At 44.5% G+C, this 15,513-nt stretch overlaps 1 protein-coding gene across 5 annotated transcripts; it reads right to left on the reverse strand.

Annotated features, from left to right (window-relative positions):
- Positions 1-745: 745 nt before the first annotated feature.
- On the reverse strand, positions 746-13,892 carry bicra (BRD4 interacting chromatin remodeling complex associated protein). Of its 5 annotated transcripts, none has more exons than XM_042414224.1 (15): positions 12,236-13,892; positions 10,178-10,223; positions 10,020-10,065; positions 9,420-9,485; positions 7,083-9,158; positions 6,706-6,894; positions 4,727-5,353; positions 4,014-4,194; positions 3,816-3,913; positions 3,499-3,633; positions 3,355-3,401; positions 3,115-3,263; positions 2,925-3,019; positions 2,721-2,826; positions 746-2,621 (listed from the first exon to the last, which is right to left on the reverse strand). In XM_042414224.1, the coding sequence occupies exons 2-15, from the start codon at positions 10,216-10,218 to the stop codon at positions 805-807; spliced, it is 5,673 nt and encodes a 1,890-aa protein (XP_042270158.1). In that variant the 5' UTR covers positions 10,219-10,223; positions 12,236-13,892; the 3' UTR covers positions 746-804. The 5 variants fall into 5 exon arrangements, with proteins under 5 accessions (XP_042270158.1, XP_042270157.1, XP_042270159.1 ...); XM_042414223.1 differs by lacking the exon at positions 12,236-13,892 and adding an exon at positions 11,765-12,198 and having other exon boundaries at positions 2,721-2,823; XM_042414225.1 differs by lacking the exon at positions 12,236-13,892 and adding an exon at positions 10,954-11,492.
- Positions 13,893-15,513: the final 1,621 nt, after the last annotated feature.

The raw sequence follows: 15,513 nt of genomic DNA on the forward strand, positions 1-15,513 counted from the left end.
TTAAAATGCAGGCATGATGGAGGTTTGAGGCTGTTTGATTTGGCCAATCGAAGACAAAGAGCAGTTGCTGTGTGAGCAGTAAAAGCCTTCAAAGTTTATTTCCCATCTTAAAGAAATGTATTCCTGATAAAGACTTGGACTGTGTATCATTTTAGCTTGTGCTATTTGCATCTGTAGGACAGCATTATCTCTGTGATAAGAGAATCAAATTAGGTTGGTGAAGGAAGATACCGGTTGTATTGTGACCTCTTACAGTATGAATTTGGTTATATTCTCTTCTGTCTCAACTCTAGGTAGCCAAGTTAAAAAGGAGGTTGCTGACTTCTGACCTGTTTAAATGAGCTGCCGGATGCTTACTGGGACACCGTTCAAACCAGGATAGAATCTAGTGTTCAGGCCACTTGAAAAGGAATGTATGAATACTGAATGAGAAAAAGAAAACGATCAAAAGAGAAAAAGGAAGAATGAAATAGAGAACAACTTCTGACAATTTCATCTTGTTACTGGAGCTTGGCTGAGAGAACACATACAAAACAACAGGTAGCTTCATGTCTGCAACCCAGAGACAGTTTTACCTCCTAACACATTCTCATTTCTTCCATCGTGGCGGGGGTCTACCTCAGGCCGTAAATGACAGAAATGTCTGGACAATTCAAATGGACAAACAAAGCCAACACAGCTTGGCAAAGTAGTACAGTGATACTGTTTTCACAGTGCCCGCCACCCTCCCATGCCCCCAAGTCTGTCTCTTAGTCCCCCCCCCCCCCCTCCCGTGTGTCAGTCCGGCCTGGGGCTGAGGGGCTGTTATCTGCTTTGAGTCTGGGGCACCAGGCTGCCATTGTGGCCACGGCCACCGACCTGAGGGTGCTGGGCCAGGGAGGAGGACGAGGAAGCAGAGGAGGAGGATGGGACTGAGGGTCTGTGGGATGAGGCTGCAGAGCCCCCTGGGCGCTGGCTTTGGTGTTGGTGGGGCCTGCTGTTGCCCCCTTTAATGTGCCCGCGGGCAGAGGGCTCCTGCTGCAGATTGAGGATGCTGTCAATGGCGCACTGCAGGTGTTCGTTCAGAGAGTCGTCTGGAGGGCTGCCGCTGGAGAAGCTGGCGTTATCCATGTCGGGGGAGTCTGACTTGCAGCGTTTGGCAGGAAGCAAAGAGTCTCGTGTTAAGGAGGACTCTGGAGAGGGAGGCCCAGGGGCGTGCTGGTCCATTCTGAATGTCCCGGCTGCCCTCTGTCTGTTTTTTCCTTTCGCCCTCTTGTATTTACTTACATCTGTCTCTTGGTCTGTGTGCTCCTCCCCTCTCCCTTTTGCCCCCTCCCTGTCCATAAGCTGTGGGAGATGATGGTGTTGTGTGGTTTTGATACCATGGTTAAACACCTCGTCCACGTCGTCCAGCCCCTGCACTGCACTCCCTAAGCGGCACGTTTCGTGGCTTGACCCCGTGTGAGGATGCAAGGCCTCCCTGCCTCTTTTCTCCACCTTCACGCTGGCTATCACTGTCCGCTCTGAGGGAGAAGATGAGCCCTCGTGCCTGGGGGGTGACAGCGTGGGTCTAGGGTAGGACACGCTCTCGTCTCCTCCCCCCGGGACACCAGGTCTGACCCGGGGACTTATGTTTTCCCGGTAGGTTTTTCGAAGGGGGAGGCGACAGGTGGTCTGTGAGGGAGTGGCAGTGGAGGCAGGATTGTGTTTGACCCCGCCCGCGTCATGGTGATCCAACGTCCCGTTCATTTGAGTGGACGAGGAGGAGGAGGAGGAGGAGAAGGAGGAAGTGGACGACGACCAAGTATGAGAGGAAGAGGTAGAGGAAGATGGGGCAGCACTAGGGGGAACGTTACCTCTTAGTGGCGGGTTAGACTGGGTGGTTGCTGTGGTGACTGATGAGGACGAAGAAGCAGTGCATATGGGAGACTGAGTTCTGATGACGCTAGTGGGAGGGGTTGATAAAGGGTAGGACTTTGGGTGCGGTACAGTAGCTTCAGGCTGAGTTTGAGATATGGACTGGCTGCTCTGCTGAGGTTGAGGTGTGTGCACTGGGTCTAAGGCAGTGTTGTGGACCACCTTACTGAACCCCGTTTGATCCTGCTTGATCTTCAGCTTCAAGCCTATTCTCCTGCGAGCCTCGTAGGTCTTGATAGGTGGTTTGCTGGTTCGCTGTGGGAGAGCGTCGTCATCGTCGGCCACTTGAGAGTTGAAGGAAGAGGAGGAGGAGGAGAGGGAGGACGATGCTGCTGGAGTACGGCTGAAGGTGGAGGAGCTCTGGCTGATGGGTTCGGCCACCAGCCTGGTGGCTGCAGCTGGAGGTGTGGGGCAGCTGCTGGACCAGGACACAGAGGCTCCGCCTCCACCCTGCTTTATTACCAGTTTTGTCGGAGGGAAAGGGGTGGTTGAAGGGGCAGCGGGAGGTGGTGGAGCAGGAGCTGGGGTGGGTGTAGTGGGAGGATTCGGGGTGACGTTTGGAAGAGGGGCTGGGGCAGGAGCTGCCGGTTCTGGAGCAGGGCCAGCGGGGGCGGCAGCAGCAGCAGCGGCTACACCCCCGGTTACTGAGGTGGGCTCAGCAGAAGGTGATTTCTGTTGTGATGAAATTACACTCTCCAACATGCGTGCGTTTGCCATAAACTCCTCTGCAATTAAATAAACAAAATTATATCATTAGCATACAACTAATTTAGATAAAGGCAACCAAAAAAAACAATGTATGGCCACAGACAGGGGTAGAGTACCTGGTCTCTCCTTGGCCAAAATCCTGTCCTGACTTAATGCAATCTTCTCCTCCTGAATGAACATCCGGTCAATCATCACCATCTCAGCCGAGGGGCCCATTCTCTGCTCAGGTTCAAACACCAAAAGCCATCAGTTCAATATCAATTCAAGACAAAGGGGGCAAAAAGAAGGCCTATCGTGACAATGCTAGTTTATAAACTTACCTTTGACTCTGTAAAGAGCAGGTAGCGATATTTATCCAGCATAGCCTGGGTCCTTTTCAGCAGCTGGCAGGAGACCCTCTCAAATTCATCATCCACTGTGCACAAAAGAACCAAAATGTTCATGAGGATCAAAAATGAGGAAAAAAGTAAATAAACCTTTATATCTGCTGCACTGGAGCCTTTTCATTACCTCTTTGATAGTCTTGAGAAGAGTTGGCAGTTCCCTGGTAGAGATGGTAAGGCAGCAATCTGTGCAGTGTGTCCTCAACAGAGTGGAAAGGAGCACTGTAGTTTGGGTGAAGCACTGAACCTTGCTGTTTCCTCAGCTGTTCTAGCATCCTGCGGTTAGGAGTGCATAAGGAAATACTATTTACAAAAATGACATTATGAGACACTGAAAATAAGCCATTCACATGCTTGCGGCACACACCTCGCTTCTTTGCTGGGCTCTGCACTGAAAGGCATCTTCATTGTCGTCTGTGATGTGAGCAAACAGATGAAAACCAGTGATTAAAACATTCAAGCTGAAGCTTAAACACTGGAGGAAGTTTTGTAGGACCTCACTATCATGTACCTGAGTTTGTACTGGAGCAGGGGGCTGTGGAGCAGGCATTTGAGTCAGACTAGTTCCTAACACCTGTATCTGCATCCCACCTTTCCCCAGAGTCATCCCACCAACTGAGCTGATCACTCCTGGCTTTGGCTGAACCTTTAGGGGAAATAGGGGAGAAAAGGTTAGAAAGTGACAAAATACTTGAAATGAAAATGTTTAAAAGACTATCACTATAAAATTCAGAATTGCATGAAGGGAACTCATAGAGCAGCTAGCACACAACACACAATAACCACCATCCATGTCATCTAAGGAATTGGCTTTGTAATGTCGCCTACCTGTGCAGGCTGGGTAAGGCTGGCAGGAGTGACAGTCTGATTCACCATTGCTCCAGCTGGCCCTTGGGCTCCTGAGAATACCTTTAAGTCACTTGAGGCTAAAACAAGAAGAAAACAAATCATTACAGAGGGAAATACTTCAACACACGTTTTCAGGGTCCTGCTGTTTTGCATTATTAACGGTTAATTATGTCTAACCTGTAGCAGGAGTTTTGACGAGCACTGAGGGAAGCTGAGCAGGTGTACCGGCGCTGGCTGATGATGTTATCACCACTTTGTCGACAGGCACGTCTTGCTGGGAGCTGAACTGACTGGTTGCTTGAGGCAGAGGCAGAGGCTGAGCAGACTGCTTGGACTGCAGCAGGATGTTCTGCTGGACCTGAAAACACATCAGGACAGTCTAATCAAACATTGTTGTTCACAAGAAATTCTAAATCATAGAGGTTTCCTGGAGCCTACTCCGACTACTGATTTGTACTGATAAGCTGATTACCAATCCAATCACCAGCAGTTACAAAAGTGTGAAAGAAAACAAAAGTATGAGTATACTCACCTATTGCCAGTGATAATATATGAAATGATTTTTCCCCTATTTCCAATGTATTGAACTTATTATTTTAAAAAAACTCTGTTGAATTGTGGGAAAATTTTACAACCACACACATGCATCACAGGTATTACATTCTACAACAGTTTGTATCAGATAAAAAACACTACACTATTAATGTTGTATTGAATGCTGCAAACCAGCTCATATGTTTACAGCACACATTTACCGGCAGCGTACAGAGATTTGTCAACTGCTGAACCACAACAGGGTAAAAAAAAGTTGCATGTGAAGATTGCTTCACTGGCAAAATCCATAACAAGTTTTCATTAAGGAAAGTTTATGGTGAACTGGGACACAATACCTGGTGCAGCTTCTCCAGCAGCTGTTTCTGCTGAGGTGAGGGTTGGGTGATGGCTGACAGGGTCTGAATTTGCGCTCCTACTAATTGCAGGTGGTGCTGCTGCTCTGCTGACAGGCCCTGGATGGGAACCTGGGTTTTCACTACAGCACTGGCAGAAGTGCTGACAGGAGGAGCAGTGAACTGGTGCTGTACAGGTGGTGCAGGAGGAGGCTTGGGTGACTGTGACATAGGAGGTTGTTCTTGTTGGTAGGGCGCCGGCTGAGAGGCCGGCCGTGGCTGAGACTGAAGCTGAACTTGAATGTGTGCCTGTTGGGGCTGCGTCTGCTGTGGCTGACCTTGCGGAGTTGGTTGGGGGGACTCTGCAATTTGGTTATGGACAATAAAGAGCGGAGGGTGAGATGAAGGTGTGCATGAGCGGGAGGGAGTTTGAGACTGCGGCTGAGGCTGAGAGGGAGGACGCGACTGCTGTTGATGGTGTGGCGACTGGATCTGCTGGCTCAGAGTAAGAGGAGACTGGGAAGGCTGGGGGCTGTCTGCCACCGGGGGCGCTGTGGCGTGACTGGTCAAGGCCGGTGAGGGGGACATGCCCTGGATCTTCAGGGGCTGCTGATGTCCACTGGAGGGTACCTGAGGAAGTGGAATCAAAATACTTATATGCTGATTTGATTCAGGGATGCAAACAGTATTTTAACACAGTAGAAAAAATCGGGACATCAAGCACAAAAATCATATAGACTAAAAATTCTGCATGCAGACAGTATATAGTAAATATGATTCTGGTGCAAGGTTTAAGATTTGACACTAGATACAAAGTAGAGCTGGGCGACATGGCTATATCACAATCTTAATTTTGCTAATATCAATATTTATCATGATATGGCAAATGTATGCAAGACTAAATGTTATGTGTAATGTATGTATATGTTAGTGTTTAATCACAATTCTCTTGGCATTGTTAATTGCATGATATAATCATATCATAACAATACAATTCCACTGAAAATCGATATATGATAATACTGAATTATCGCCCAACCCCAATAAAAATCTACAACAACACTAAACTGTACAAAAGCAAAAAAAAAAGTATTAGACTTGAAAATCTAGTAGTTGCTTAAGTAAAAGTAGAAAAAGCCCAATGATTTTCTCTAGTGCTTGAGGAGAATTACACATAAAAAAAGGGAGCGATGATCATTTGGCGAGCTAAAAAGAAAACAGTTGACAAAAGCAAGAAGTCAAGATCTGCGGATCTGTGATTGTAAAGTAGAAGGTGATCTAAAAACTTCAGGTACGGGGGGGGGGGTGGAGGAGGGGGGGTCAGCAGAGCATGTAACTTTGATTTGGGGTCGTTACACTGGTCAGACTAGGGGTTAAAAGGGGGTAGTGGCACATTAAGAGTCTAAATGAGGAGTGCAGGGTTGTGAGGTGTGGATTGATTGATCAGTCCTTGGTCAGTAATGCAGCAGATGAAGGTGAGCTGACTGAATTTGATAACAGTGTTAGTAAAGAGGTCAATAAATTGCACTTGGCACCTTGGTAGCTCTTCTATTAAGCATGAGCATGGTTTTATTTGTTACTATATACATAGAATGGATGAAAAACATACCAAGTTAGTTTAAAAATTAACTTTAGTTAGACAAAGGAAGAACTGGCATTTGATTAACAATGCCAACTTATATGAGGTGCATACAGCTAAATATTAAAATAGCGCAATGGTTGACACTCAATTCATATGGATAAGTGCAATGATCATGCCTTTACCTTTAACAAAGCAATGTTAGAAACACACAGAAGCTGCAAGCAAATGAGTAATTTTTGCGCTTGGGAATTGCATAGCAACTGTGAAAGCGATGGAAGCAATGACTAATGCAGAAGAGGACTACAGAGCAGTGATGGGGAAAGGTTAGGTACCCTAACGTTGTGGCGGCAGCAGCAGCAGCAACAAGTGGGTGGGGCTTAACATAAAGGGGCATTTCTACCTGCTTTACCACTGCTGTCATGTGGGAGAGGCCAGGGGAAGAGCTGTGGCTCTGACCCACCCAAGAGTCAGTTAATTGGCTGTCATGGACAGCGGGGGCTGGAGTAGTGATGTTGTTGCTGCTGACGATTACAGACGCTGGTACGCCCACAGAGGGGGTTGACTCATTCTCTGTTTGGTGGTGCTGCTCCTGATAGGAGTACATTTACCATTTCAGGACGAGGAAGGGAAGGAGGAGGAGGATTGGAGGAGAGGGGGAGTAAAATAGTAAACCAAAAAGGTCAGACCATGATATCACTCCGTGCATGTTATTTATGTGTTTTAAGACAATGTTAACTGTACACAATTAAAGCAAACATGCAAGAGTGGAACACTGACCTGTTGCAGAAACATCTGCAGAGACTCCTGGCTCAGGATCATGCTTGAGTTGGTGAACAATAACCTCCCTGGACTGTGTTGAGCCTGAGGGGGGACCAGCCCCACTGCTGTCACAGAGGAAGAGGTGGACACAGACATGGACGGAGAAGAGGAGGGTACTGTGGTAGCCGTGGACACAGACGAAGTCGGTTGCATGGCGAGGATAGAGGACTGTGGTACATGCTGCTGGGTGGGATGAGCAGCCTGGTCTGTGGAGCTTCCTAGCACAGTAACACACTCTCCAGGCTGGCCCTGAGCCATGGTTGCTGCTCCGGTGCTGCTGCTGCTGGGGACTCCACCTGGCTGGGGCTGCAGGGCTGGCTGAAGGCTGACTGCGGGGCTCAACCCCTCCACCTGACTCAGCATGGTCAGGGAGTTCTGTATTGGCATGCCTTGTATGACTGTCTGGGCATGACCTGAGACAGTGTGGGTCTGTGTCTGGCTTTGACTCTGAGCCAATGAGACAGGCATCTGAAAGAGGGTGGGTGTGCCCATCTGCCCAGGCTGGAGCTGGATGGGTCCGGAGAGGATGTGGGCAGCCCCAGGATGGCCCTGTGAAGTCAACACCTGGCCCAAGTTGATGTTCTGGTTTGCAGTTAAAATCTGGTTTGCAATGAGCTGTCCACCAGGACCCTGACTAGTTATGATGTGGCCCCCGGGGTGTTGGGTCAGAATCTGCCCACCTGCCTGTAGTGGTGGCAGGAGAAACTGGTGGTTCTGACCTTGTAGAACTGTCTGAGAGGGAATAACGATGCTGCCTGATTGGTTTAATAAGTGTACACTGAGGGGCTTGCCAGATGGTTGTGCAGCTTGTTGCTTGAACAGGGTTTGTTGAAACTGAGGGCCTTGTGTTGTGGCTTGAGTACTCAGGACAACATTAGAGCCTGGTTTTCCAGTCAGGAAGGCTACGTTTTGAGCAGCAGAAACTGGAAGTTGCTGCAGCCCTAGAGCCTTGTGGGCATCGTTTTGCAGGGGTTGGGGCGCTGGCTGTGGCTGTTGTGGCTGTTGTTGCTGTTTGAACAGTTTCGGTTGGATGGCTCCCCCCTGAGGGGGTTTAGGCTGAATGGGTGTTGGTGTGCGCTGAATGATCACGTTCTGCATGATTTGGCCTTGAGTTTGCGACTGGGGTCCAATTCCTGAACTTAGAGGGGAGCTTCCAAAGCCCACAAGTCCAGCAGGAGCAGTCATTGTACCGCCACTGCTGCTGTTTGTGCTGCTAACACAAACAGCCGGTCCATTTAAAGCTGGAGATCCCAAAGTGGCTTTGTTACCTTGGATCAGAAGTCCACCTCCTGAGCCTCCAAGCCCCGCCTGAGAACCAGCACCTGATACCTCTGGCCCAGACTGGTGCAGCTGGTAACCACCCATGGCTTTAGCCAGGATTGGCTGCCCAGACTGATTGATAGTCATGACTGTGGGCTGACCCACAACCTGAATCTGTCCGATACCCAAATGTCCAGACTGACTCCCATTAGGAAGAGGTTGGAGACTTGAAATGGGTTGAAGCGTCACATTTCCCAGGCCCACAGGCTGCATAAATGGCTGAACGCTAATGGCCTTGTTCATGACCTGGGGTTGGAGCTGGAGGCCTTGCTGAGCAAGCACTGACCCTAGCATGTCAGCTGTGGCATTGGGAGGAGTAGCAGTGGTGCTTTGGGCTGACCCAGGGAAAATCGCTGCTGCTCCTCCAACACCTATGCCTACACCAACAGCAGCGCCTCCAGCCCCAGAGAGGCTGGGATCAGGCAGTGTCTGAACCACCTGCGTAAGGCCTGGAATTCCAAAGGAGCCCAGGTCCAGCTCAGCCTCTGCCTCTTGTAGGCTTTGCTCTGTAATGTTGGCTTCAGCCAAGCTCTGCTGCAGGATGTCACATGGCTCGTGATTTGTCCCAATGCCATTGCTCCCACCTTCACCACCTGGGGATCCACCCAGGATGTCATCATCCTCCAGGAAGTCCAGGTCAACACTGACTCTGGGCAGGCCTGCTGGCTCATTGGCCGACAGCTGGACAGCAGGCTGGACCTCTGGAACATGGCCCTTAAAGGAAAAGGGGCAAGAAAAGACAGAAGTGAAACAAGATGATGGATGAATTTTGATGACTAGATGTGATGAAGAGAAGCATAACTGAGGTAACACAGAAATGCAGACACGAAAACCCCACAAAAACCTATTGTCTCATCGCGGCAAATCAAAGCTTGTAGAGTGTAGATGTGTTAGTGGAAGGGGAGGGTAATTGGACATGCATGCTACATAGATGGGTAGAAAACAGGAGGAAGAGGATTGGGGGATTCTACTCACCCCAGTGGTAGAGAAGAACGAGCTGGAGGGGTCACTCGAACCATCCAAAAGGTCGTCAGTGTCCAACTACAGACACACCCACCCAGGATAGGACAGACAGAAACCAAAGGCACCCAAACCAGCAGGCAAAAGCCACCAGGACAGAAAAACAAACAGACCATCAAACAGAGGAGGAGGGCAAGGAAAGGACAGAACACAGACCAGAGAACCCAGATTGTAAAGAACCAGCGAAAAGATTTTGGGACAGAGGGGCAAAATGATAGGAATAACACAGAGTTGGGAAGCGTTAGTATTTGCATTTCTCATTTTGTGAAATAGCCAGATTAAAAAGGGAAGGCAGGCTGAAACCATAAATAGTGCACTCAAAAAGCAAAGACAACCATTAAGCAGAGAAAGCAGTAAAAAAAAAAAGGGTAAATGAAAGCAGTGAGGGACATGGGTTGCAAGGTGCATCAAAGTGTAACCTGAAAGTGACTCAAGAGTCACACGAGCCCAAACTAAAATACGCACAATTAAGACTCCTAATCTAATCAATTACAAAACCATTTTGTGTAACCCTAACCCTAACTTCTTTCACTTTTTTTCCCCTCTTATACTCACATGGGTCTCAGATCCATGAAGAAAGTCATTGAGAGCTTCTGGGTCACTGAAGGAGAAAACAATGTGAATCAAACCAGTACATGACAACACAAAAGAGACGACTTAACAGTTTGTTATAATATCAAGCTGTTTCCTGCGCCGTGTCTGCAACGACTTACCAAATTACATCTAGAAGGCACCTGCCGTCTTCATCATCCATGACAACTGTTAAAGATGAAAAAGGTTTGAAGTCAACCAACTGTGATTTGTTTCATTATGAATGCACTTTCAAAGAAAAACAAAACTTAACATCAACAAAAAATGACCTTCCCCAAATGAGTATTTCCACTGTTAAAAGGTTATTACAACGCCCAGCTGTGTTATATTTTAGCTCCGTATTAAGTGCTTAGTTGTTTAAGTTAGAGTGCTAAATTAAAGCTGTATTTCGACATCAGTTAGCCAAAATATTATGATGATGAACAACCACAAAACTGCAACTTCATTTTACTCCCCCTTTCCTCTAACTTCAAGTGCTCCTCTGCCTCAGAGTGGCAATAAGTAATGTCACATGGTGATACATTAATATAGTCAAAAATTTAATCTGGCTCTTTAAAAAAAAAAAAAAGTTTATTCTTTCAGCAAAGCTCTGCACAGCACTCATTTTCAGCATGGATGGTCCTTGAAGGAAATAAACCTCTTTTTGAGTCTGTATTACACTGTATTCAACACAGAACTAAAAAAAAAAAAAAAAAGTTAAAAAAAAGTTAATATCCTGTATTCAGATTTTTACTCTTACATTTTTCAACATATCACAGAGGACTTAACTAACTATGCTCGGTCAAAATAAATATTTTACTCAAGCTTTTTACTCTTGGACAGTATGAAGTAAATGTAACATGAGTCATTAAACCAGCTTCACACCAAAGAGTTTTTGCAAGTGCTGCAAAACAGTTACCTTAGTTACTAATCGTCCTTACAAACCCAACAGCAGTTTTATTGGCTGGTTACATATGAGGGAATTTTGTTTAAATGAAAATAAATTCATCTCACAACCCCTATATTTACCACAATCAGACTATGAGTAACATCTTGAAACATTACATCATCGATTGCTGTCAGAGCTTGCTGTAGATCTTGTGAGAATAAAGCAAACACAGAGGCAACTCTGTAAGCTTGCTGAACTTAAACATTTATATTAAAACATATAATTTAAAGATATCTGGGTTCACTAAATTACCAAGCAAAGTTTTACATTTTCGCACAATACCCATCTTCATTATTAGTTGTAACATGGCTTGTTTACACATATCCACACAGCAACATGAAATCCCTCTTCTGCTGGGGACTCAATCAAGAGACTCAACAAACTGAAAACGCGCGGTTTTCTCACAGTCTGTAAAGATACCGAGTGCGGTCTCTCCGTTGTATTTACAAGCGTCAACAACAGAGCACAGCACTTCCAGTTTCACAAACATAAGTCACCCAAATTTCCACGCAGACATCATACCGAGATTATGAAGCCAACGTATCCCCAGCTGCCGCTCTACAAAGGCAGCGGATCGTAGCCATTACTCGGTCAGAGCAGAGCCAGTGCGCAGGATATGAATGGAGACACTGCAAGCGGCTGGCTACATGCTAGCTAGTGTTTTCTAAGAGCTTTACGTGCATATTTAGTCAATTCGTTACAATCACAGTAATTAACAGGCACACGACTGCCTAAAGACTCTTAAGTTATTAAAAAGTTTGATTCCAACAACCCGTTTCACCTCTATTTCCAGCATTTTGATGCATCTAGATTGAATTTCGTTAGCCTAGCTGGCTAGCCTGCTTAGCCAACCAGCTATCAACAATATTCTGACGTACAGCTAGCTTGAGCCTTTGACATTCAAAACAAACCACCGAGTGACACAATTTTAACACTGTTAATGTGCAGCGGGACCTCGATTCAACCAAGACAAGGCGGATTTGTTTGCTTAGGAGTGTAAACGCAATTGCGTAGCGAGCTATCTGTCTCTCCTTGCAAGCAAAATATGAGTTAATGTTGGAATAGTCTTGGATGAGGGGGGTATGCTTGGGAATTCGGTGGAAAATGAGCGTGTTTGCCGGCTCGTGCAGCAGCGCGGCGTTTCGAACGCGGCGGCTGTGCAGTTCGCGGCTCGTGTGCAGAACGCGAATATTGCAGCTTTGTTACAGTTATTCGGATTAATAGAGAAATCGCTACATTGTAACAAACTCACCCGAGACGATAGAGGTGCAGGCAGCGCGGGGTCTCCAGGACAGCCTCGCACGGGCTGCTGTACAGGACCCAACTACAGCCAGGAAACAGGGGACTTCCGTTTTGCCTGATTGAAATCTGTGCTTCGTCAGTGTGCTGCCTCTCTCCTTCACCGTATTTCCTGAATGTTCAGACTGAGTATAACACTATATCTAATATACAAAGATAATCTCTCTAAAGAAGTATCTTATATGGTCAATATCATCATAATTATTGGTAAATATGGCACTCATTAATGTAAATGGAAGAGTCAGAAACTTGGTTTGGTCAATATGGATTCACACACCCTGTAAAACTTTTTCTTAAAATATTTAAGAAGTATATTAATGTCGCAAGGACTAATAAGTACCGAGGTAAGGTTTATGAAGTTTGGTCTAAATTTCTGATGTATTTAAGGGAGGAACCTAACAGGAAGTAAATACTCCTACAATCTGTTTTTTGTTACTGTTTTCTTCTCTAACCCCATTTTAAATGATACATGCTGCCCCCTGATCTTAAATTTTTCATTTGTTGCCACAGTTTACTGTTTTTTTCTGACTGTACTAGTAGCTAATTCTGTTTGTCCAGATTTATTTTATTTTTACTTATTTTTCACTGTTTTACTGTAATAAGTGGTCTTGTGTTTCATTATGTTTTGTATCTATTGAAAAAAGTTAATGGAAAACTTTAATTACAAAAAGAATGATGTTAATGTATCGTGTTCATTTTGCTCTGCACATTCTGAAACTGCCTCATTTACTCTGGCATTGTTACCGTACTTAAAGACTGTGATAAACGGTTTCTGAGTTAATGATACATTTATGGCTGATTTTACTTCATTGTATAAACACGTACTGTTCTGGTTTTTAAGTTAACTAAATATTTAAAGATCCCTCCACTCAAAAATGTGTTTTTCTTCTCATTCCTCCAGTTGAAAGTTTGAGCTGCATTGTGCAGAATGATGTATGTGCAGAGTTTGACACTACAAAGCTGTTTTCATAATTACCTGCTGAAAGTGGAAAGTTTTTCTGAGTTCATTGAAAATCTAAATTCAAGGGGTAGGCCTATGAGCAGAACTATAACAAAAACATAGAAGTCAATCCTAGTGCAATATTCATATTGCCATAGTGTAATGTGAGGCTTTTAAACTGTCATGCACAAACTCAAGTGAGTAACATGCATATTTATCTTCATCATGGTTTGAATTGTTTTAATGTTGATCTGAGAGAAAACCATCAGACTACTCTGACGCACATGTTTAAAAAGACACACAATAACCTCCATCATGTAAATTGTCCAGAAAAAAAAGTTTTCAGGACAATTTTCACACCGATGTAATGCATTCTGGGAAGTATATTCAAATAATCTAACACTGTGTCTAAACAATTTCATATGAAGAGAGGAGGAGACAAGGTGACGAGGAGGAGTGTTTATGCTTGTGCCAGTGCATGTCAGTATGTTAGTGTGTCTTTGTATGTGTTTGTGTTTATGAGATAAAGGCAGGCAAGGAATTGTGAATGAAAGCTGAAGGTTTGAGGCGACTAAGAGGTGACTGGAATTTTTAATGAGGGAGAAGGAGAAGATGTCATTTCAAGGATTTTAACAAGATAATTTAACTTTTGTGGTGGAAAAACCATATCAGACACAAATTATTATTCAGTTCAGTATTTTATATCCAGTACATCTTAAAACATGTCTGGAGGGGATCTTTAAAATCTTGTTTTCTCTTCCAAAATCTATGAATAAGCAAATGTTTTTTTTTATTTCAGAAGTTTAACTGCTGGACACAAGATGTTTCCACATCACACTTGTTTAAGTTGAATATTGGACCAGGATTGGCTTCCATGCTATTTGTGATGTCACCAGTCATGCTCGTAGGCCCATAAAAATCAGATTTCCAATGAACACAAAGAAACAAAGACAGGCAATAAAAGGTTCTTGTACGAAAGCCCTACATACGAGGAAAGTATTGGTGGGGGAATTGAATGAATGATCTCCTCCCTTTCACTTCATACCCTTAATGTGTTTACATGCACTGTTGTAATCTAATTATTTCCCACTTTTGATTGTGATTTGATTTCACAAATGACCATATGGAAGGGTTTCAAGTGGAGGCAATGCATTGTGTATGTCGACTTGAGACATACACAATGCATTGTATATGCACAAAAATGTGGGCTAAATTTCTTTTCCCTTTTTTAAAAACATATTTTATGCATAAAACCTAACTGTTGTGACATCATCTATGCAGTATAATACACTGAAAATGATGTATATACAGTATGTACAGCATACGGGTTTGTTCATTAGGGAGCTGATGGAATATTTTTGTAGCTCATCCCCATATTGCGTTTAATTTTAAATTAGATAAACACATACCAGAGTCAAGTTAGATATGACCAGCATCATATATCAGGGTCATTACTATTTTGCTTAAAGTCCTCCTCCAGTCAAAAATACTCCTCTTCTTGTTCTTTCAGTTGGATGTTTGAGCTTCACTGTACAGAATGATGTGCATGAAAAAATTGAGACTAGAATTTTGTTTTTACATTCACCCCCTGAAAGTGGAAAGTTTCTCTGTTCTCACCTTAAATATGAGTTTAAGGCGTGTACCTAGGAGCATGATTTGTGACATTAGTTTAGAGCCAATTGAGGGCCAGTATGCAATTTGCACAAGTGTGATTTTGAAACTTGAAGCCTCCAGTGCACAAACACTGAGAATGGACTTCTCAGTGAAGTAGGAGACATCTTGTACTCATCAGTTAAACTTTTAAAATGAAAAACATTTGCATATTCATAGATTCTGGATTTTTAATGAGGGAGAAGGAGTAGATGCCATTTTAAGGATTATTAACATAATAACTGAACATGTTTTGAACAATTTATTATCACAAACAGAGGTTTTGTATATGACTCCTAAAACCTGTTTGGATCTTTAAACCACCAATTGTAAGATGCCTTCATGGGCTGTCGGATTTATTGCAGTTAATTGTTGGTGAAGAGCTATAAATCATACAAACTGAGAAGGTATTGTTTGACAATGTAGAAAATCATTAATGTTTATTATCGTTGTAATTTAGGCCACAGCGTGGTTAACACTGATGATATAACACCAGCAATTATCTTTCAACAATTGGGCTACATACACCAACACTGCCTCTGCTGGTTGACATGTTGGGACAGGATCACTTCTAATCGATTCTAAAATTGATTAAAAAACACAAAAACACATAATATGTTGTGTCTTTGTTATTATTTGCT

The sequence above is a fragment of the Thunnus maccoyii genome, chromosome 6 (genome assembly GCF_910596095.1).
Source record: "Thunnus maccoyii chromosome 6, fThuMac1.1, whole genome shotgun sequence".
NCBI lineage: Eukaryota > Metazoa > Chordata > Actinopteri > Scombriformes > Scombridae > Thunnus > Thunnus maccoyii.